The following is a 24227-nucleotide window of genomic DNA, read 5'->3' as shown; positions in this document are numbered from 1 at the left end:
TAGGATAGAATGACGTCATGCGACATCATATACTGAAACCACTCATCAAAGTGGTGGCGCTTTCTGTGTACGGCAAGAAAGTCCGGTGTAGCAGTGCAAACTGTCGCAAATATCCAATATTCAGTCAATACTGTCCAGTCTGTCCTTGTCTCACAGGACAGTTTATACTGGATTTACCAGTACGTTTGGTCTCACCGGACCTATTGTACAAGGCCAGTTGGTACAGACTGTCTCCCCAGACAGTATATACTATGGTAACACGGAGGGGGACATTATTTGACGGTCATATATTTTGTTGTAAATTGTGTCCCCCTGAACACAATGTCCGCCGTAGCATGTACGTTCGAGTAGCAAAAAAATTAATTAGTAATGGACTCTGGCAGTATCCGTATTATTAGCTAATTGTCGCATTTCGGCTTCCGTATATTTAGCAGTAAAGTCGTGCGACAACTAAAAATGGAAAAGCTAGCAGAAAACGTGAGACAAATTGCGGATATTCTAAGAGATGAGAGCTATCCAAGTGGGTTTACAAGAATAAAACAGAGAAGGATCTTATGGAGACAAAGTCAGTCTTTCAGGCTGGCTAAAAATAGAACTCTTGCGTACCGAAATTGAAGGAAAGTCATGCTATCTAGGGCTTCTCAACTCGCCCAAATCGAGGCAGCTCATACTGACTAGTGACATCTAAGGTAATGTCTGTAACTAACAGTATAGGATACACAATATGGTATTGGTTGTTAAATGGCGAACGGCTGATTGGTGCACAAATCATGATATTCTTTTACCACGTTTGGTTAGTTGTAAAAACTCATTCGCAAAAGTCAAGCAATTGCTTATGCAACATTATAATCAGTTGTATGCTCGAGCAAAGTTGTAAGTGGATGAACAAAGTTATTAAGGCCTATAACAGGGGGACACTCTGTACTGTCACACCGGCTTCTCGTCGGTGCAATAAGATACCGTGCAGTACAATATTGACAATATATCTTCGTTTTCGCGATTCATTGCTTAAAAGAGGCTAATATATTTTTGCTTTGGGTAATATGTTTAAGAGGGTGATTTATAATAAAGATATACATATCGATTTTCATTTTTAGGTCGAAATCACAATGTTTCCGAAAGTGCTGTTTTCATCACACGCGCATATATTCAATATCAGAATGCCCATCTTCAATGCTTTCTAATTTACCTAGTTTTTAATTAATTTTAATAAATCTTAATAGAAACGAACATTTTTCAACCCCCCTTGACTCGCTTCCAACAATATTTGCAGAATATAACTCTATCGTTCCAATTTAATAGGCAGAACTTAGGGCGACAATAATTACGTTGCCCTAAGTCAAAAGTTGCCCTAAGTGCTTTGTTTTTCACATGAATTGTTGCCTAAAGGTCGGATTTATATATATATATATATATATATATATATATATATATATATATATATATATATATATATACATATATATATAAAGTAAGAACTACTATAAAGTAAAAACTACTTTCGGTGAAAGTCTGTGACGTTTTTTGGTGATATTTAGTAGCAAAAAGAACTATGCCCTGAATATTGGGGGATATTAAATACTACATCCCCCAACTAAAATGTCGGGGGACATGCCCCCCCCCCCGTCTCCCATGATCGCCGCCCATGCAAACAGTTGTCATGGTTACGTTCATATACCAAACAGCTGTTTCGTCTATGAAGGTGTCCCGCTACTATATTAACGGCAACATTGACTTACACACTAAAGCCGCCACTTGCCAAGGTCGCTTGATTATACAGATGGATGCTTTCAACTGACATGTCCTACGAACCATATCATAGATCATGGCGGCTTGGGATATCAAAGCACGTTCAAGTTTGGATGTTGAGCTTTAGAAAACCATCTGTCAGGTCTCGCTACAGAAGCTTCCTATAGCTGCTTTCAACCAGGAATTTCTAAAACGTCTTAAATCACTTTTAATCCTCCAGAGTTTAGACCGTCAGTAAAGCATATTTCATCATCTGCAACTTTCAAGCATCCAAAAGAATGTTGGTGACTGAAGACACGCCAAACAAGGCATAGGAGCCCAATTTGATTTGGGGGGGGGGGGGCTGTAACGACTTGCCCGAAAAATATAATCAACATTTCTTGCGCGCTCCGCGCGCGTTCAACATGGTAATGTGCATATAGTATAGGCATTCATCGGTTACAACATCGCATGCCAATAACATACAATCATTTTCCGTATTATTACCCTTCCATATTGGTTAGAATTATCGGGGAAGTCGCTACAATAATTATGATAATAATAATATAAGTTTAACCATTGAAAAACACATTGCAAATTATTTTTCTTTCAGTAAGTGCCCGAAATCTCTTAGCATATCGCCCGAATTTTCACAACAAATTTGGGTTGGGGGGGGGGGGGGCCGCAGCCCCAGACCCCCCCCCCCGCCTCCTACGCCTATGAAAATAGGTCCATTTAGGACTTACTCCAGTGGTTAACTTTTCAGGCGGGCGCACACATACACACACACACACATATATATACATATATATATATACATATATATATATATATATATATATATATATATATATATATATATATATATATATTATATATATATTATATATATATATATATTATATATATATATATGTATATATATATATATACATATATATATATATATATATATATAGGCTAAGCCTATTCTAATTGTTGCTATGATACCTGTACTGAGCCATATACGTACATGACATGCCGTTTTACGATTTATTCGTCTCTTTTTGGAATATGAACAGCGAATGAATAACACTGATTAATAATAATAGTAAAAATAATTTTAAAAAAATACTTGCCATGCCTGTGAAGGTCACATTGATCCCCCAAAAATGTAAAAATCATCGAAATATCTCACTGATATTGCATAAGACTATATTGATCTTGCTTTTGAAATAGTATTTTAGCTTATTTAATTCTTTTCGTTCCATCCTTAAAGGGGTATCGGAGACTCTATCATATAAGATGGTGAAATGAAATATAATTCATTATCAAGTTAAGGAAAGAGTCATTTCTCATATATACTACCAAAATGATCTTATTTTAGTGTAATTCAATTTGCACGCAAAGTGAATATTATGCAAGGAATTTTAAGACGTATGGCCTGAATACTGTGGAGTCTTTCTTTAGCTGCGGAGGTCCACCCTCATTCGGTTTTCGAATCACGTTCCGCTGTACGTACGTTTTATGTTTGCTCGATGAAGAGACAACGAGATGGGTAGAGCGAGAGAGTGAGGGGTGAGAGGAGAGAGTGAGAGGTGGAGTGGGTGGGTTGGAGATAGAAAACAAGACAAATGATAACCTCTGTAAAGTAAATCGGACGGTTTTGTCGCGCCTGACATGTCACGTAAAGAATCACGAAAAAAATACTGCATGCTGACAGTGTATTGCATATTAAATACACAGCAGACGTTGAAATCTTTGTGAATTCATTTCGCTATTAATGTTCCAAGATGAAATATGAACCCTTGTCATAAGTCAAGAATATTTGTCACAAGCATGGTTAAATTAACCTATAGCTTTGCCCAAGTTGTGTATACAAGCAATGGTCTGGAGCTGATACAGTCATTAATTAGTGAAATATGCATCTCTTGATGAGGAAAAAGAACCTACTATACGTGATGTTCATATAGAAGATTGCATTATATACGGTATATACTTATAAATATTACTTATTATAAAAATATGATAGAATATGGATAAACGTAGGAATTGTGACTAGTCTAGCTTGTAAAAATCTGACGAAGATGCGTTTTCAACATTTTCCAGGTTGGAGCAACACTTTTCGGCTAGTTTTGTATTTTGGGATAACATCTATTTTACCTTGTATCAATGTATAATAGTGTAAAAGAAAAAAAAACATATATTTATTGATTGTATTGTCAAATCATTCTTATTAAAGTGCCAAACAAACTTCACTGTTTTGAATCAAGGACACCATTTTACAACATTTATTGATACAAAAATTGGTATAAATATCGTTGGTTGTTCATGTCATTGATATAATGGATATAGTCGCACAATGTTTTGACAATATTTCATGACTGCAAAATAATTAAGAGGGTAAAATATGGTAGTCCGGGAAGAAGGTGTCATGCTATTTCAGAGGGTAACCTCGATGTATGTTTGTTGAAATTTAATGCAGCTGTTTATTTAAGGATAATGGTACAATTAATATGACATAAATTTCATTACTTAGAGCTGACTTATTGATGTTAGGGTGAAGGCAAGGAGCCTCAAATCCGATTTGTAATATTACGGTAAATATAAACGTAATATAAGTAAGCAAGTAAAAATCACATTCAACTAAGAGATTATTTCATTTTTTTCTCACGATCTACTTCGACCCTGCATATTAGCATTTGCACAGTCTAAAACAGCAACAGGACAAACATAATCATTTTTTTTAAATTGATGTGAACTTATATACATAAAAATGATATAGAACATACTTTCAGTGACAAAAATCGAGGAAATATTTGTAAATGCTATTGTACAGATTTCTAGTGTCAATATTACTCTATTGAACCTCCCTAATGTCTTAATTTAATAGCTTAATTTCAACTGTAATTTTCATAATCGGATATTGATGATCACGTTACTAATCCTAGCTGTTGTATTTCTCATGTTTGTTGTACACTGCAGCTATCTTGATGATAACGTTACTAATCCTAGCTGTTGTAATTCTCATGTTTGTTCTACACAGCTATATTGATCACGTTACTGTTCCTGGCTGTTGTAATTCTCTTGTTTGACCTACACAGCTATCTTGATGATCACGTTACTGATCTTAGCTGTTGTAATTCTTATGTTTGTTGTACACTGCAGCTATCTTGATGATCACGTTCCTATTCCTAGCTGTTGTAATTCTCATGTTTGTTGTACCCAGCTTTCTTGATGATCACGTGGACTGAAGAAAATCATGTCGCTGAATATTCCCTTTCCGTTGTTACGTCCAGAGTAAGACTAGAAAAGAACATATTTCAGTCATAAGCGATTCTTAATAAGAGCGGAAGAATGTTTGATCCATTTTATAGAATTAATATTTTCATATCGTCAATTATAATATACCAAAAGTCCTTGCCATTAAAATACTCCATAAACTGTTGCTCTTTTCACTCCTGCATTCGTGAACAGCTTGCCTAAATGTCAAGGTGGTTCATAAAACCTTCATATTCAGAATGGTGTTACATTCAATTGCTAAAGAACAACAGATGTTGAAGTTGGCTGCCGATGAGTAATATAAATTCATTTTATGTGCTGTATTTCATCATTAATTATCACTTACTTATGATAAAAAAAAAATGTATCAGTGTTCGGCTTCTTTCTTTCTCTTGGTGTTTTCTGTTACCTTCAAAAAGGGAAAAAAGGAAAAAAATAAAAAAATAAAAAATATATATATATTTCTAAATTTTTTTAGGAGTTACTGAGATACGTCCTTAGACATAATGAGTACTTCATCATTTAAAAGAATTTCTTGAACATGGAACGTTTCGTTATTTAGTTGTAAATATCATTCTTAGATAAACCACAAATGTACCTCTGAATTGAAATCTTATAGTGATAACAGCAGAAAAAGAATTTAATTTTAGTCTAACACTCCGCATGCTAAAATAAGTTAGGACCTGTATCAGTTCTAGATATTCAGTAAGTCGTACCGTATATATTACGAAATCACCTGATCGTGTTTTTGTGACGTCACAAATAGGTATAGATAATTGGAAGCTCGCTTGCATATCAGCTATCTTATTTAAACATCTAAAATGCAAAAAATGATACATTGTTTCGCCAACTCTATCATAAAGCCATGGATTAGTAGACAATGTTGAACAGATATACTCAAGCGAGAAGGGTCTTGGCTTTTTGCCGATTCTGTATTAGTTATGAGCAATATTGCCCTGAATTTATGAAACTGCTTATATGTTTAATGACAAAAAATGGAAAATATTTCAATGAAAGTGTGAAAGGTAACTTGAGCATACAGGAACATACTTTAACGACAACAGCATATTCCAAACAGACTTGTATACGCCCAATAAAAAAAAGGGGGGGGGGTTGCAAAGTTTCTACAACGACAGTATTTTCTTAACGATATCAAGGAGCTGGAACGTTCTCGATATGTTTGTATTAATTAGTATCATTAACTGAGTCATTGAAGGTACTTGTGAAAACCTGGCTTTTGCGTTCATTTTGAAATTTGTTTGATACCATTAAAATGTTAACATCCCATAGTAATATCAAATCATTAATTTGATTGGTTGAAAATGATGAAGAGTTACAAAGTTGTATTTTATTTGGCTTTTATATACACTATTCTTAATGAAAGCAGTGTTTGAGAGACTATATTTTAAGAAAAGGAAGTATTGTTTTAATGACTCGATAATCATGGTAAAGGTCCCGGATATTGACAGCCAAAGGCGAAAAGTTACAACTTTAAAAGAAAACAACCATCAACGAAATTCTTGTAAATTGTCATGGCATTTTGGTAGTGGGTTTCCAGAATAAAATGTCATTTCAAATGAAATGTCGTTCAGTAAACCGATGAGATTATTGACCTACCAAATAAACCGAACACGACAAATACCTCAGCTAAAATTAGATAAAAATCCTTGTATTTTCTTGTATCATACGGTGCTTGATAAGTTGCACGGTTCAATGTACAGGTGAATAACTATTCCAATAATTAGCTTCATATTTGGGGACTTTTTTTACATCAATTTAGAAGAATATTTTCTATTGGGACCGGTATATCAATGAAAAAGTTAAGATTGAAGGTTTCATAAAACATAAACGACAAGTACTTTGGGCTAATTATGTATGCATATATGCTAATGAGGTACCCAAATGGCCGTTGCTCTTGTAATAACTCACGTGGCCATTCACCCTGAGAGCTTCGGCTTCTAAAGATATGTCTCTGAAGTATCAAGCTTATTCCAAAATAAGTCGAAGTTTGGTGGCCCAATAGTAAGTGCATACAAACTATTTTGGAACATGGAGGACATTTTTAAAAAATTTCGTGCAATTTTTTGCGGAACCAGTACAAACTTGCAATAGAAATTTTCAACAGTAAACTTCAACACAACCCTCCCTTCCCCACCCCCCCCCCACACACGCACAAAGTACTATAGCAATGTTCCGCTTGTCAGCTTTATTTCGATACTAAATTGAATTCTGCAAGGTGAAGGATCGCGAAGTTCAAACACTCTGCATTTGTTTATTTATTTTTTTAGACACGATATCACCCAATAATGCACAAAGGATTTGACTGTGAAAAAAATCTTTAGCTTTTGTTTTTTCTTACGAAGCGAGGGACTGCAGCAGAATGCAGTCAAAATACGACACATGTTCCACTTCCATATAAAATCAATTCTTTGTTTATGACGGAAGCCTTTAGTTTCAAGGTTTATTTTTTAATCGAACATATGTCCTTCCTCCTACGACATTTGGCCCAATGGTGTGGCTTTGCTCTGCCAAATTGATCACGTGAACTGAACAAATAACTTTAGTTTATAAAATATATCTGTAAACGGAAAACAATTTCATTTGAAAACATTTGTTGAGCTCCTGTGGTCAGACAATTGAAATCACCGACAAGTTGCCGATTGTTGTAACGGTCAGTATTATAAATTTAACTGCGGAATTTTGTGTAATATATGAACTTGCTCACTTCTATACCTCTATAACATTTTACGTTGGTATATTATTTTATTTTATTTTTTTACATAGAAGGACATCTCAGGTGAAATGATTCTTTTAATACTCAAAATCAAATCTCAAATAGCAAGTCAATACGATACTTCAATAGTTCAGACTAAATTTGATTTAACATTCAAAAAACATAATAATAATTCCTTCTTCTCTTTTCATTCTAAATTGCGTCATTGCTCGACAAATTTTCAAATTGGAATATTTTAGTTTTTTCTCGATCATCTCAACTCTTCAACATTAAATATGTAAACTATAAGTAACAGTTTCTCCTGAAGAATGCGTCAAAATAAGACTAAGTTAAGCAAAAAGTCGGTAGACTTTGGAATTTAATAATTAGATTTCAATATTTATTGGTTTATAGACGAATTCCGTTCAAAAGATATTTTTTAAGGGTTGGGGTGGCCTCCCTCAGAATGAAAAAAAAACAAGACAAAAAGGGGTGCAGTCTGAAGCATGTTTAAGCTATTTTCCGTTAGCCATTTATTTTGTTCAGTGCAGGACTATCCCTTTAATGCTGCAATGCTTTCGTTTCTCACACAGGTACCATGCGTTTGCTAATATTAACCGCCCTGTTGGGCTGGGCTGCTGCTGCTACACTCTACCGTGAGTCATTGCAACTTTATAATCACTTTGAAGAAAGTAACATTTCCACAAAAGATGTTTTTTTTTTTTCCACAAAAAAGGGAGTATGTTATAAGAACTAATTGTATAAGTAATTCGATTGCTAAAATTTACAAACCAAAAAGGATAGGCTTACCGTCAATTGATGACGCCTTCCTTCTCTTGAAATTATTCGACAGTAATAAGGCAAATGCTCTTTTAGTTATACCTTTATAACTCTACAAAAACAAAATATCTCTTATATGTTTAGTTATCATATAACTTGACTCAGTTTGATAAGTAACCAAAGGCCTCCGCAAACCTGGTTCTTGTAAATTTGAGCATGTTAAATTTCAGTCAAGTTTCATTGTCATACTACAAAATGTCAAAGATATTAATCAGTTTTATTCTGTATCCGTATAAACTGTTGTATAGATATGTTAGCGAACGAGATTACGCAAAATAATAATCGAACGATACCATTAAAATGTTAATATAATATCAACGATGTCATAAATAATTGAAACAATAGTACCCTAACATACTAACCCATTCCACGAGATTTTTGTAAGTGGCACGAACGCAAAACATTGACAGATAATGGATCGGAGGTTTTTAACTGCAGAGTAAAACTTTCATACGATGCAACCAAATACGCCAGAATTCAATATTACACCATTGTGCGCGTTATACCGCATTGGCATAGCACATAATACAACTAACACCACCAGGAGGCGCTTTAGGCTTTAACGCAAGTCTCCTAATCCCCACACACCCCTCACCCCCTCCGCTGCCTGCCCATCTCTTCCAAGTTGACTAAGATTCTAATGAAGATTCCAATTCTCATTCCGAGTGACTTGAATTTATACAGTGACGTGAAAAGGATTATCGAGCTGTAGATTCTAATTCTAATCCACCTCTCTGATTTGCCATTTATGTACCTTTATGGAAGGTCCAGAGCTGGATGCAGAATTTTCTATGGGAGGGGCGTTCCGTGCGGTCACTGAAGTCAACTCCCATATGGGGGAGGAGGGGGTGGGGTAATGAGGGGCTGTGTGAGGTTGGAAAGGGTGATGTGTACCGCCTTCACGACGGCTCAATGTGCCCTGGGCCCGTCCTCTACTGAATATACATTAATACGACAATGACTTGGACAATCTAGAACAGTGAAAGAGAACTTCCACTTTCCAGTGGGGTTAGACCCACAAACCCTCCCGCTCTATACATATGCTGATCATACATATTTTTTTCTTGCTATAGACCCATATGAGGAAGCGCCAACAAGCGTGTCCATCGACTCGCCAGGTATTTACCACTGGTTCCCTAGTCCTTTGCCACGAGACGGATGCTTGGTCCAATTTAAAGTGAGAGGCTCACGGGATTTGGTGATAACGTTCGCACCAGACCAGGATAATGGTAACATTTATGAAGTGGGTAAGTTCAAACCATAACAAAAAAAAAACTTGATAGGCCTAGAGGGAAAAAAGAAGTAGATTAGAAAATGAAACTCATTTGCTCTCTCCTGGATATATTATGGTTAATATAGAAAGGGTACATTTCAAAGTAGCTTTATGAACACCATCTCTATCTAGAAGTTTGCCCATTATCCTTTCGACAAAAGTGTTTTATCGGTTAAACGACAGATTTTGCTCCCGTGTTGTGCTTTTCAATTCTTACTGACAAATCCTGCTTCTTGTTATAGTCATCGGTGCAAGCAATAACAGATTTGTCTGCATTCGACGTGTGCAGGGAACAGAGCCTATCATCGATCGGAGTTGGCAGGGTATCGTTACTGGGTAAGTTACCGGGTATCGTTACTGGGTAAGTTACCGGGTATCGTTACTGGGTAAGTTACTGGTGGTGGTAAGTTCGGAAATGAAAACCGGATGTGGCCTCAACAGAATAGGCCTATACTGGAGATGATCTGTATTGTTAGGAAAATAATGTGCTGATGCATAGTCACTGAGGAAATAGGGGCCTATATCTAGGGCGGCAGTGCTTGGAAAACGTAGAATCTAATTGAATTTGATGATTTTTTTTTTAAGTTAACAGCCAATAAAGTTAACAACCAATTTCTTTAATTTTGTGAATTAACTTGCAAAACGTTCTATTGGAACACATAATGTCATGTTGTTGTTGTTGTTGTTGTTGTTGTTGTTGTTGTTGTTGTTGTTGTTGTTGTTGTTACTATTCATTGACGTAATCACTGTTAGTATATCTCTTTCAAATGTGATTCTTGAAGATCAAGAAAACTCTAATTCCTCACTTTGAGAAAATGTCTTTTTTTCTGCTCAATCATTTGCAGCGAATGGCAGGAGTTTGAAGTTGAATTCTCTCCGGGTTATGTGGCAGTATCCATTCTCGAGAACGGACAATATCTCTCACTGGCTGTATTCCAAGATCCGGTTCCACTCTCTTACGACACCTGGTACGTCGGTGTTACCAGCCTCGCCGAGAGGAGTGAATGGGAATTCTCGCCTGCAGATTCCTGTCAGATTACTGAATCCCCAATTGATCCCGTTGATCCAGTAGATCCCGTTGATCCAGTCGATCCCGTTGATCCAATAGATCCCGTTGACCCAGTTGATCCAATAGATCCCGTTGATCCAGTAGATCCCGTAGATCCCATTGACCCAGTCGATCCCGTTGATCCAATAGATCCCGTTGATCCAGTGGATCCCGTTGAACCAGTGGATCCATGGCCCATCGAAGATCCTGTATCGAGAAGTAAGTATAGCTTTGGAGAAGATATGAACTTGTTTTTTTTTCCGAAAAAAAAGTAACCGTAGATGTTAATAGGTATATAGGGTGCTGAGCTTTGGTGTAATATCTATTATGATTCGCGGATTATTAACGGCGAGGCAACCTTCGTCTCCAATCGCCAATAACCTTCCTGAATACATACTGAGGCAAAAGCAACAATAATGGCTAAAATTCTTCTTCATTTTGTTCTTACAATGTCAGCTAAGGATTGTCATAAGGATCTGTATTTGAAATCTCCTCATTTGGATAAGATTGTCGCGGAACATTGCCTACAGTTTAACACTGACCATTCATCACAGTATGTTAAATTAGGTCGGTGATACCGACTTGCCTAGGAAGACAGCCAGGAATGTATATTTTGTGAAAGCACAAAGACTCAAATATTAAAGTAGTTTTGACTCGATTTCTATAAATTTGTCAATGTTGAGTACGGATAAGAAGAAAATATGGAAATTTCAGATCTGCACATTACATGACTATATGCCGTTATGAAGAGTGTCTGTGCGAAAGAAATAACGTGACACTAAATTACTCAAAGATGATTACTCTTTATCGCTAGCAAACGATTTGGTTTAATTATTGACCAATTACAAACGCTGTCGTCATTTCTCTCATACAGGGTTATCGCAAAGTAGTGGATCAGAAGAGAGCGGCGAGCAATCAACTAGCGGTGGATCTCCGGGAAGTGAGGAATCTCAAGATAGTGGTGCCCCAGCAGGTAGTGATGGATCCTCGGGAAGTAGTGAATCACAAAACAGTGGTGCCCCAGCAGGTAGTGATGGATCCTCGGGAAGTAGTGAATCACAAAACAGTGGTGCCCCAGCAGGTAGTGATGGATCCTCGGGAAGTAGTGAATCACAAAACAGTGGTGCCCCAGCAGGTAGTGATGGATCCTCGGGAAGTAGTGAATCACAAAACAGTGGTGCCCCAGCAGGTAGTGATGGATCCTCGGGAAGTAGTGAATCACAAAACAGTGGTGCCCCAGAAGGTAGTGATGGATCCTCGGGAAGTAGTGAATCACAAAACAGTGGTGCCCCATCAGGTAGTGATGGATCCTCGGGAAGTAGTGAATCACAAAACAGTGGTGCCCCAGCAGGTAGTGATGGATCCTCGGGAAGTAGTGAATCACCAAACAGTGGTGCCCCAGCAGGTAGTGATGGATCCCCGGGAAGTAGTGAATCACAAGAGAGTGGTGCCCCAGCAGGTAGTGATGGATCCTCGGGAAGTAGTGAGTCTATCAACCACTAAGATGTATTTTTAACATTGAATTTATCATGTTTAAACTTGCTAAGTGTTTCATTCTTTGCTATACAATGTACACAACCAAGGCAATGCTTCAAAAATATATACTTATATAAGATGCAACTATATTGTAGTATTTAAGAAACGATTAATGTCCCTGTCAGAAAGCAGATAGATCCGAGGAGAGAGGGAACCAAGGAAATACAGCCCTGCGGTCCGTGGCCAGGGGCGGGGCCATGGGAAACATGGGATAAAGATAAATGTAAAGCGGGGCCGGAGACATATTTATCCCACAGGTGTGACCCTGCTCTTGATGCTACCCATGGGAGGTGGGTAGGGGGAGGGCGGGTAGCGAAAACATTTCTACATCTTCAAATTTCGTAAGATATATCATTTCCATTTCAGGTGGATCAAGTGGATCGAGTGATGGTCCAAGCGGTGGATCAAGTGGATCCAGTGATGGTCCAAGCGGTGGTTCCAGTGATGGTCCGAGCAGTGGATCAAGTGGATCCAGTGATGGTCCAAGCGGTGGTTCCAGTGATGGTCCGAGCAGTGGATCAAGTGGATCCAATGATGGTCCAAGCGGTGGATCCAGTGGTGGTCCAAGCGGTGGATCAAGTGGATCCAATGATGGTCCAAGCGGTGCATCCAGTGATGGTCCAAGCGGTGGATCAAGTGGATCCAATGATGGTCCAAGCGGTGCATCCAGTGATGGTCCAAGCGGTGGATCAAGTGGATCCAATGATGGTCCAAGCGGTGCATCCAGTGGTGGTCCAAGTGGTGGATCAAGTGGATCCAGTGATGGTCCAAGCGGTGCATCCAGTGATGGTCCAAGCGATGGATCAAATGGATCCAGTGATGGTCCAAGCGGTGCATCCAGTGGTGGTCCAAGTGGTGGATCAAGTGGATCCAGTGATGGTCCAAGCGGTGCATCCAGTGATGGTCCAAGCGATGGATCAAATGGATCCAGTGATGGTCCAAGCGGTGCATCCAGTGGTGGTCCAAGTGGTGGATCAAGTGGATCCAGTGATGGTCCAAGCGGTGCATCCAGTGATGGTCCAAGCGATGGATCAAGTGGATCCAGTGATGGTCCAAGCGGTGCATTAAGTGAGCCCAATGATGGAGGTGGTGACAACGACGGTGGAGAAGACCCAGGTAAATAACCAACCATTTCTCATATGTAATTTCAGTTTCTCTTGTTGTGTTACTATGTTAAGTATTGTCGCCTTAGAAAAATGTAGTTTAGTTAGGATTTCCTTCTAGGATTATTGTTGAGATTAACTTTCGGATTTACTTATTTGCCTATTTGACTGTAATACGGCTTTTAATGAATTAGCCCTGCAAATCATAAGAATACGTCGAATAAGACATTAAATCTACCTTCCGGACAGATCATCAAAAGAAGTTTTATTTGTGTCTCATACATAATATAAAAAATACATAATGTATGAGCTTAAACAATGTGGAACATTGTCTTAACTTTAAAACGGTAATCCATGTGATAATCGACTGATGGAAGTTTCACTTTTTGAGACAATAGCATTTGAAGGTGACTGATTTTTGTACCCAACGTGAATCTGAAGCAAACAAATGCTATGTCACAGATACACACCGCCAGAACTATTTTTATGCATGTCTTTTCTTCTTCTTGTTCAATTTGTCAATTTAAATACGTTTTTGTCAGCAAACAGCGAGTAGAGAAGCAGAAGGGTTAGGGTTAGGGTTAGGGGTTAGGGTTAGTAGGGTTAGTAGGGTTAGTAGGGTTAGTAGGGTTAGTAGGGTTAGGGTTAGTAGGGGTAGGGTTAGTAGGGTTAGGGTTAGTAGGGTTAGGGTTAGTAGGGTTAGGGTTAGTAGGGTTAGGGTTAGTAGGGTTAGGGTTAGTAGGGTTAGGGTTAGTAGGGTTAGGGTTAGTAGGGTTAGGGTTAGTAGGTTTAGGGTTAGTAGGGTTAGGGTTAGGGTTGAGCATCACGAGCATCAGCTTAACAAATACACCGCTTGAAAAGAGCGCCGAAACTACATTTTAGTGATATAAATAGAATGAAAAAAATATCATGTTCGGAAGAGGAATTAGCCAATTGATTAACGAAAGATTGCCTTTCCTAACATGTGATCATGGAAACTTTTAAACGTACAGTTCCTCGTAAACGTATATGGATACCCAAGACATATATTTACAAAACTGCCCATAAACTGCTCGAACCTTTCAGATATGATCATTTGTTGTTATTCTGACAAATGGAGCAATTCTTATGCCACTGTCCCACGAAGAACTATAGGCTACGTGCATTTTATTTGTTTTTACTCAAATTTAATCTTACTTTTGGAATGCTGTTGTATTTCTTCTTGTTTAGAACCCATTGAAGAGTCAATCCAGTTTGACATTCTTGGGGAATATCCAGCCTGGTGGAAGTTTATTAGCCATCCTATCGCCGCACCCGATAACTTCATAGTCCCCTTCTCCGTGAAGGCGGAGAGAGAGGTCTACCTAAGATTGTCAGCGTCTCCTAGTGAGAACGAGCCAATATATTATGAACTCAGTGAGTATTCTTTCCAGTGGCGGAGCGTCCATACAGTCAGGGGGCGGATGCCCCCCCCCCCCGATGGACTAAAATGGACTGCTGGCGCCCTTTTCAGTTCTTTACCACTTTTTACTTATTCGCGATTATTGACTTTTTTATTGCGCTCTCATCTACTTATTGACATTTGTCACATTTTGTTGGTGTAATTTGGCGATGACACCTATTTATTCTTCGTTTATCTGCAAATTAGCCAGGCCCGGAAAAGGTCATTTCCGGCGATCTAGGGAGTATCTTTACTGAAAAATTGTCTGTACGCTACGCGCCAAACAGTGATGGCCCTCCGCTTAGATAGTGTCAAAAGCGCTCCTACAGGCCATTCTCGCCCCTCCTGATCAACACCCCTAGCTCCGCCACTGATTCTTTCTACAAAATCATAAGTGTTTTGGATGATAGGGATATGTAGGGAGATGTAGGGAGGGGTAGTGAGATGTACGGAGCCATAGGGAGTGGTGGGCCCGGATGGGTAGAGATGGATGGGAAGGGAAGGGGGGAGAGGCAGCAGGGGCGGTCTACGCAAGACTGACAGAAATTGTTAGTGAGAAAGAGGCAGTATATTATGAACTCATTTGAATATCTCCCTATAATCATAAGTTTATTGGAAAGATTGGGAGAGACAAGGAGATGTAGGGAGATGTAGGGAAGAGTAGGGGGTATAGGGAGTGTTGGGGTGGGTAGGGATGGATAAGGGGGGAGGGTGGGTGAAATGTCTGGCGCCCCTCCGCCAGAAAAAAAGAACAGCTAAAACCTTGAGATGTCAAATGAAGTATGAGGCATGTTTAGACTAAATTAGGTCTATATTTATGACTAAACTTACGGTTGTGCTCATGAATACTCTGATTTGTCACTTAACTGAATACAATAGAGATAACTGTTTACGGTTGGTGGCCGTTTTTCCTTTTCTTCCTTACAGTGATTGGATTTCGGGATAACAATTTTGTCTGCGTTAACCGCAATGGCGTTATTCCGCCAGTTGTCGACAATTATCGAAGTCCAGTTTTGAATGCAGGGTAGGTTGAATTTAACGTCGATGGGCCCACGAAATGAGCCAACAAAGTTCCTTTGAATTCTCTCCAGTCAATTTCAGTATAGGTTTTCGTCTGACTGTGTTAGAGACTGTGTTAGAGATTTATGCACAAAAATTAATTTTGATATGATGTAGACCGTTACAACACACTGATATGAGTCCAGGTATTATTTCTATACTTTGTTTTGTTTTGAGAAATGACCCTTTCAACAGTGAAGTTGATAAATTAACAGTCTAATATAACACGAAATTCAATGTGAAAAAAAAAACAGAAGGACTTCTAAACATAAGACTTCAATTTGGGTGAGATGAAGTTTTTACGTGTAGTCCAACTGTCAAGGTTTAAATGATGTTGAAATATTATTCACTGATGCTCTATTATTAAAATGAACTTGCAAAAGAAAATTTTTTTTTGCTTATTGGAGTTATTAGAATTAAAAACCAAAAGCGATGGATTAACCTTAAGGCCTACACCGATGAGCCTTTAAGCCTTAAAGGAGTATTCCAGAGATTTATCATAAGATTTTGCTGCATATCTTGCAACCTGGAATGACTGTAGAAACATTTCTTTTAGCACACAATGTGTTGTTTTCCTTGCACTGCAGAATATATTATGACGACATTTCTACCCAAAGTAATGCTTTTATAGGCTTATAATGACTGAATTTGAAAAAAATGGATACATGAAAGAAGAACAAACAAAATGAGGATCGCATCATTATCATCATCATCATCATCATCATCATCATCATCATCATCATCATCATCATCATCATCATCATCATCATCATCATCATCATCATCATCATCATCATCATCATCATCATCATCATCATCATCATCATCATCATCATCATCATCATCATCATCATCATCATCATCATCATCATCATCATCATCATCATCATCATCATCATAATTATTATTATGATTCAAATTTTGAGTTTTCTTATTTTCAATGAAGATTAACATTTTTGAAACATGTTTTATTCGTTCTTATTATTATTTTTATTTGTTTTTTTAATTTTACTTGTGTAGTGTCTCCACCGATTTCATTGTGAAGTTTGATGGCTCGAAACTCACCCTCTTTAAAGAAGGCACTATTTTGGCTGAGTACGAGGATCCAGATCCCTTGCAGGGTATCAAGTACATCGGGGTAACGAGTTACGACGAAAGCGGCGATCGCGTTCCTAGCTGGTGGAAATTCAAAGGAGAATTCTTCGGTATAGTAATTTTATTTTGCTTTGATTTGTACGAATAAAAATTTGTATAAGAAAGGGCACGAAATATCTTGCTTCTTGTGGCCTCTAGAAACTTGAATTTTGAGTCAAGATGGAAGACTAAAATGATACATCAAAAACGATATTCCGTTGGATTAAATTGATCGTCTAATATAAAGTATAATGCAAATATTTAGGTCCAAATCACATTTTCATAGCAGTCTGTTCAACGCAGAATATGACATTTAAAAAAATTATGCATATGGCAACGAAAGATTGACTGATGTTGTCATGGCAATTCAGCTGAAACTGTTTTTTGTGTGTGTGATTTTTTAAAGATATGTTTAACTCACTTACGAGCAGAGAAACAGAATATTTCAACAAAAATAACAACAACAACAACAACAACAACAAAAAGGCGGCATTTTAAATAATTTATAGATACAGAGAACATTGATAGCTAAGCAAACATTCAAAAGGTATCACATTTTTAGAATAAACCAGCAAGAGGATTATAAAGCACAAAATACGCGTGATGAAAAAAACAAATCGCCAATGATAATCCACTCCATGAAGGAACAAGGGTTTAGCCAGTCCAAATAGGTTACGTTCAATCAACACAATATCTCGTGTTAGGAAGAAGCCATTGAGTTTGGGGTTTTCAACCAACATTGTGGAATTTGTGTCTCTTTAAGATGAGCGTTTATATTGTCCGCCAATTAAACAGTCCTTTTTAAGCATTGAATTTATGGTTTCAAGTATTCTTGCAAGAGATACACTTGCGGAGAGCTGCACTCTCTAAATTCCAAAGAGTCATGGGCTGCCACAAGCTGCCACAAGGTGAACCCTCTCTTGAGAAGTAAATTATACTGCATCCTAAGAGGGAGCTGTCACAAATGTAAGGGCGGATGTAAGAGCAGGAGGAATAGGGAAGGAAGGGGTGAGGGTTTGTGACCACAATCAATACAAATAGCGTTTTACAGAATACAGCCCTCAAACGTGAGCACTATAGTAACAAATACTATACTACGTTAAAAGCATTTCTGTCGAAATTTTTAATAATGATGGACTTGTTAAAGATGAATCAAAGTTTTAATGCCTCTTTCCTTTTCATTTCAGGATACTAATAAGCACGTGCGGTCGTGTGATGCGAACTTGTCAAGTGTGGAACTTCCCAAGATATACCACTGAATTTTTGTGAATTAAACTGAATTAGAGCAATATGCTAACTATAAATAAAGCAGATTAAGCAATAGGCCTAGCTGTATTTGATTCTTCCATGTAAACGAATGACAAAATATTATCATAAAGATTTATTCTAACGATAAAAAAAATCATATGAAGGATTCATTAAGATTTCTCCCCCTCGCGATTGATAAATTTTTAATGTCAATTTTTTCCTTTCCTTTTTTTTTAAATCTTTATTGTAACAATGTCAGTTTAAACACTTTCATGTCAATATAAACTATAACCGCCATAATTCTATTCAGAACCTTTGTATTTAGTCTTTGTATTTAGTCTTTGTATTTAGTTTTCAGTTTTCTTCTGTCCACCCCAAACCCCACCCCTCCCTCCCCACCCCAATTCCCCGCCTTATGTTTTTACGGGTATTCCCCATTTCAACACCGGTTACGGACGAATCGATAACCACGACGATTAAGTTGAAAATCTTACATGGAACTTTTCTATATACTGTCATTACAGCCTGTTTCGATAATTAGGTCCATATTGATCTTTGTGTGGGTATCCACAATGTTACTGAATTGATCAATTTTGTTTTCAATTAAATCGGCATCATGCACTTGTACAGCCTTGAAGAACTACTTCGTGATTAAAGGTGTGTAATGTAGTGCACTAACATAATTGGCGCTGTTTGAGAGATGAATTGATTGCGTTAGTATACTGCGCCTATACCTTTAAATGGATCGAACACAATGGTTATACAACCTTGTTTTGAAACGATCGTCGGTCGTTTGATATCGATATAATTTAGTGACTTTCAAAAAATCTGAACGACCCTAACGATGAAAAGGACAGGTGTGCACTGCCCTCGCTATTTGCTGCAGAATCACATGTTTTTTGCTTACTAACAATTGGATGAAAGATTTTTTTTTTTTTTTTTTTAACAAACATATATGTATATACTTTTTGGCCTTCAAGAGGAATCCATAATTTTATTGTAAATTTTGACCTTGTTTGATTTCCGCAGTCATATATTTAATAATAGTAACGATTTTTCTTCAAAACAATTGTTCAAAACCCCTGTCCCTATGAAGGTCAATCATATACGGAGTCATTCATGGGACTTGTATACTGATATCCTTAACTTGTAATTCCAAATTCGTTTCCAAATCATGTTCGTGTTCGCACTTATAGAAAATGTAATGAAATCATTAATAACGATAGAAGCACGCTCTAAGAAAGTATAATCTCTTTACACATTATAATATTGTATCACTACAAGAGGGGGTAGAGATGGGGTTCGACCTCTGTCGAACTAAATAAAATGTCAATGTCAATGGAAATACAGTGGATTTCAGAAATTTAATTGCTGATTTTCAAGCAGTGATACATAGAAATTGAATGAAATTGATGAAATTTTTGCAATTTTCTGAAAATAACGGTCGCCAAGCCCATCTCAGAAATTTTCATTTCATTTTTTCTCAACTAATATCATGTCAACATTGAAGTTCATTCGTGCATTAGCGAATAATTAATCAAAGGGTTCCGCATCTTTTGTTATTAATCATAGAGTGAATAGTACTTTGTTCCTGTATGGTATATATAACAACTAGGACCTACAATTAGTATAAAAGTTCAAAACTGATGAATGCATCTTTTGTTTTCAGCTATACAGTAAACAATACTCCAATCTATAAGTGTTACTTTTGAAAAAGGTAAACAATCTTCAAATCTATCAGTGTTACTTTTCAAACAGTATTCCAATTTATCAGTGTTATTTTTCAAACAGGAAAACAGTATTCCAATTTATAAGTGTTACTTTTCAAAAGGTAAACAATCTTCTAATCTATCATTGTTACTTTTTAAAAAGGTAAACAATCTTATCAATTATCAATGTTACTTTTCAAAAGGTAAACAATCTTCCAATCTTTAAGTATTACTTTTCAAAAGGTCCTTGCAGGTGTTGCAACATTTGAGGCACAAGGTTATGACAAAATCCTCTTAATCCTTTCACCATTTTTAGATAATATATTATTTCAGCTTGGTCCAGTATTTTTATCCCAATTGTTTGGTCACGATAAAGGAACTTACAAAAAAATGTTAAACCAGCGCATAAATTATACGAAATCAGCAGAGATATAATTTACGTGAAATGCCGTCAATGTTCCTTAAAATCGCTGTAGTGTAGCGCATAAAATATTGTGTGGTACTTCACATCCTGTTTCATTGGTACCCCTTTTGAAGCTTATCTCAAATGCCGTCGTCTAGTGGTTAGTGTATTTTAGTTACGTAACATATTGCATTTTCCTATATTCAATATCTCGAACCCTTTTACAATTTTTGGAATATGGAAAATGCCATTGTACTTCAAATAATGTATTATATCAGTTATTTTACGACGCTACATAGCCACATGTGTTCGTCACGTGGCTATCCAATTTACAGTTTCAGCTGTGTTTTTTTTTACAGTTTGGAATACTATTCCAGATGGAAAGAACATGGATATCTACTGCAAGACCCCCCCCCCCCACCACCTCCTTTTCTCTAGCCGGCCAAGAATCAAGCCCACCGCTGTGTTTTATTGTCTCTAATGCTTGCACCCCCTCCCCCTGTTATCCACTCGACAATATCATATGGCAAACTTGACATGACCTCACGAAACAAAAAATCACTTCTAATGAAATAGCACAACCTTTTAGTTTGACGTCAATATTGAGGCACTGTATCGATTGAAAACGATTGGCTAACTTGGCTGGCGTTGACTGCGCCGGCAATCTCTCGGACGTCGTGTAATGTACATTTGCGCGGTTCGTCACCGATTTGTATCTAAAATTCTATCAAGTTCTTTTTCCCTGATTATTGCACACACACACAGGTGTGTTTTACATTCGGACCGAGGACCCCATTGTTTTTCCATTGTTCAAATCCACGTACCCTAACCCTAACAATACCCCATAACAATAGCATTCTTTCGAGGACGTGGTGATTCTTTAGAAATCACATCCGAGGACCTGGAATTCTTTTGTTCAAGTCCTCGGTCAGAATACAAAACAAGTGCACAAACATCCAATAGAACGATACCTAGAGTATAGAAGTATAGTCACCATCGCCTTTCGCTACATCCAGATTTCATTTAGAAAACAGTAATAAAGGAACAATAACAAACATACCTGCCTCCCTTAAGACCTCGATAACAATTGTGTAATTAGTTTCAACTCGTACAGTATATATGTATAGCCTTCAATCAACGGTGAAAGTAAATGAATTACCTGCGATTGTCTTCATCTGCATTTGAGAAAATAAAAACCATTATTTTAAACATCACCAGCAGATCTTAAAAAAATCAACAATAAAAATGAAAAAAAAAATAGAAACGGGTGGCATTTTAAATTTAATTCTGGTGTATTTATAGCATGAGAGAGAGAGAGGTTGAAAATTGCCTGTAAATATATTAAATTGAAAGAATACTAAAACTGAATGTATACTAAAAAAATATCAGATTTGTGATATTAGCTGATAAGGTGTTACAGACGGTTACAATTTTCTAACGTGAACAAAAAAAAAGGCCTACATAACACACTATGTTCCAAACTTTAACCGACTCGAAGCTAGCACACAAATTCGCTGGTTAAAGCATCCGTGATGTCTCAGATTAGGAAAGAGGTTGAAAATTGACTGTAAATATATTAAATTGAAAGAATACTAAAACTGAATGTAAATGCAAATGCAAATATTAGATTTGTGATATTAGCTGATAAGGTTTTACAGACGGTTACAAATTTCTAACGTGAACAAAAATAGGCCTCATTAACACACTATGTTCCAAACATTAACCGACTCGAAGCAAGCAGACAAATTCGCTGGTGAAATCATCCGTAATGTTTCAGATTAGAAACTCACAGTTTATTATTGCCATCAATGATCACGAATCCATAATGGAGAAGTGGGGGTAGGGTCACGGTGGGGGTAGGGTCACAGTGGTGGTATGACGAAGGGGGTTTGTTGGGATGACAGGTACTTTCCAAAAAATAGCACAAAAATTGCTTGGAAGAGCCTGGTGGGTTATGTTGCACCTTTTAGGGTCTACTGGTGAATTTAAACTTGCTATACTAATAACATCGGCGTACACATTAACCTGGACCGGCTACGTCAATGGGGAGATGCGCGCAAAAACAACGTACCGACCAATCAATGAGAGTCGTGTGATGTGCTCGTCTGTAGCACTCAACTCATATAGTTCTCCTTGAACGTCTATTTTACACCAACTAATGTCGTGGTCTTATAGCTACCACTTTCCTTATAAAGGTACGTGAACAGTGTAATCTAGTTGAGTGGTACATTTCCCAATGTTTACAGCAATTTTCAATTCCAACATTGTCATTTTGAGTATCCTCATTCAACAAATCGAACTGCAGCTGGAACGCACGCAGCTTATCAGGACTGTACACAATTGAACAAAGACAAGAGTAGCAGACGACAGGGTTCAATGAACCTTAGCAACACATGGCTCATTGCCGTTTTTGCACCTAAACATGCGCGCATATAACCGACGTAGAAATCTATACGACTCTGACAGTAGATGTTCGACCAGGATCCATACAGATCAATCTTTTTTTATGAGAAAGAAAGTAAATCTAAATCCAAACCTTAGCAATTATGCTCAGATTCACGGTAAATGCCCGTTACTGTTGTCTACTGAACGCTTATCTCCTCGAACTGACAAAGGGTTAAATAATATGTAAGTAGCACCTGGGAGAACGTCACATGACCCTACATGGTTGGTACGTTTTTCGTACTGCCGAGTGCTCATTCCATGTCATATTAAATGCGATGATTAATAAGGTTAAAGAACCCACCTACCTTTAATGTCTCCCTATAGGACATCTTTGCGATTCTCTACATGTCATGCAAAACAGCAAGTTGATTGATTTCTTCTGATATGATGGCTGTACTGCCGGCTGTGTTATAATTATCGCATTTTTGACAAAATTATACCTTGAAAAGACTGCGTTTTAATCCATTTTGGTAGCCATGTAGGCTACATGTTGGGACGGTTGTAATCTTTATTTATGTTATGACCTCAAAGCTACTGTTAAATGTGTCCTCTCCAGCGGAACGTTTGCTCCATGACCACGGGTGCGCTAAATTGTAGCCCGATAGTTGTAAACTCCTGCGGACGCCGTTGAAGAGGAAGGTTACCGGTAATGTCGAGAATCCCAAATCGTGTTTTTTTTTACAACAAAGTTTGCTGAAGTGCATGGTGTATGGAATTTGAGATAAACATTCAAACTTTTATTCGCCTATGTAATTAATGGCACCACTATAGTAAAGAAACATTTAGGCCTTGTAAGTATTTCACAAATGTTCCACTTTTGCTCCCTTTGTCAACTTTCCCAAGAAATGCTAATGTAGTAAGAATACTTTCGGAAGACATGTGTCGTTTGCTTCAAATATATAACTTGCAGGGTATACTACCTCGTTCTGTCTTTTTTAATCTCCTTGTAGAGTGTTGGAGTAGAAAAGCATTTATTGTCTAAGCAAATTCTAAACATTTTGTGCGCCGATTTAGAATCAATGACATTGTATACCGTGTCCGAAGGTGATTGTTCCTTAAGCGTTTCGCAAATTCCGACATTCTTTCTCCTTTGATTTCTATGATCGCTTTACTTATTTCAATGCTTCACTTATTGGCACATTTCTAAGTAGAGTCCTTTGTATATGAGACAGTGGCGTTTACAGTGGCGTGCCGTGTGGGGAGGGGGGGTGGTTGGTTGTCTGTCTGTGGACAAAACATTCAACCGGCGATTTTTTGTTGGCAGTCGGGGAAGATTTATACCACTCTTCTTGGCACAGGACGCATGA

At 37.5% G+C, this 24227-nt stretch overlaps 1 protein-coding gene and 1 long non-coding RNA gene across 3 annotated transcripts; one reads left to right on the top strand and one right to left on the bottom strand.

The window, feature by feature from the left end:
* Positions 1-3612: 3612 nt before the first annotated feature.
* Positions 3613-23811, bottom strand: LOC139975847 (uncharacterized). Its single transcript, XR_011795924.1, has 3 exons — positions 23226-23811; positions 21635-21650; positions 3613-5013 (listed from the first exon to the last, which is right to left on the bottom strand). It is a non-coding gene; the product is annotated as an uncharacterized lncRNA (long non-coding RNA).
* On the top strand, positions 7565-18668 carry LOC139975842 (uncharacterized). Of its 2 annotated transcripts, XM_071984084.1 has the most exons (12): positions 7565-7660; positions 8296-8358; positions 9616-9789; positions 10058-10151; positions 10661-11082; positions 11738-12346; positions 12766-12816; positions 12931-13515; positions 14712-14897; positions 15850-15946; positions 17002-17186; positions 18303-18668. In XM_071984084.1, the coding sequence occupies exons 2-12, from the start codon at positions 8301-8303 to the stop codon at positions 18308-18310; spliced, it is 2469 nt and encodes an 822-aa protein (XP_071840185.1). In that variant the 5' UTR covers positions 7565-7660; positions 8296-8300; the 3' UTR covers positions 18311-18668. The 2 variants fall into 2 exon arrangements, with proteins under 2 accessions (XP_071840185.1, XP_071840184.1); XM_071984083.1 differs by having other exon boundaries at positions 12766-13515.
* Positions 23812-24227: the final 416 nt, after the last annotated feature.

This window comes from Apostichopus japonicus, chromosome 11 (assembly GCF_037975245.1).
Source record: "Apostichopus japonicus isolate 1M-3 chromosome 11, ASM3797524v1, whole genome shotgun sequence".
NCBI lineage: Eukaryota > Metazoa > Echinodermata > Holothuroidea > Aspidochirotida > Stichopodidae > Apostichopus > Apostichopus japonicus.
The sequence above is the reverse complement of the archived record's forward strand: the minus strand, read 5'-3'. Positions and strand labels throughout refer to the sequence as shown.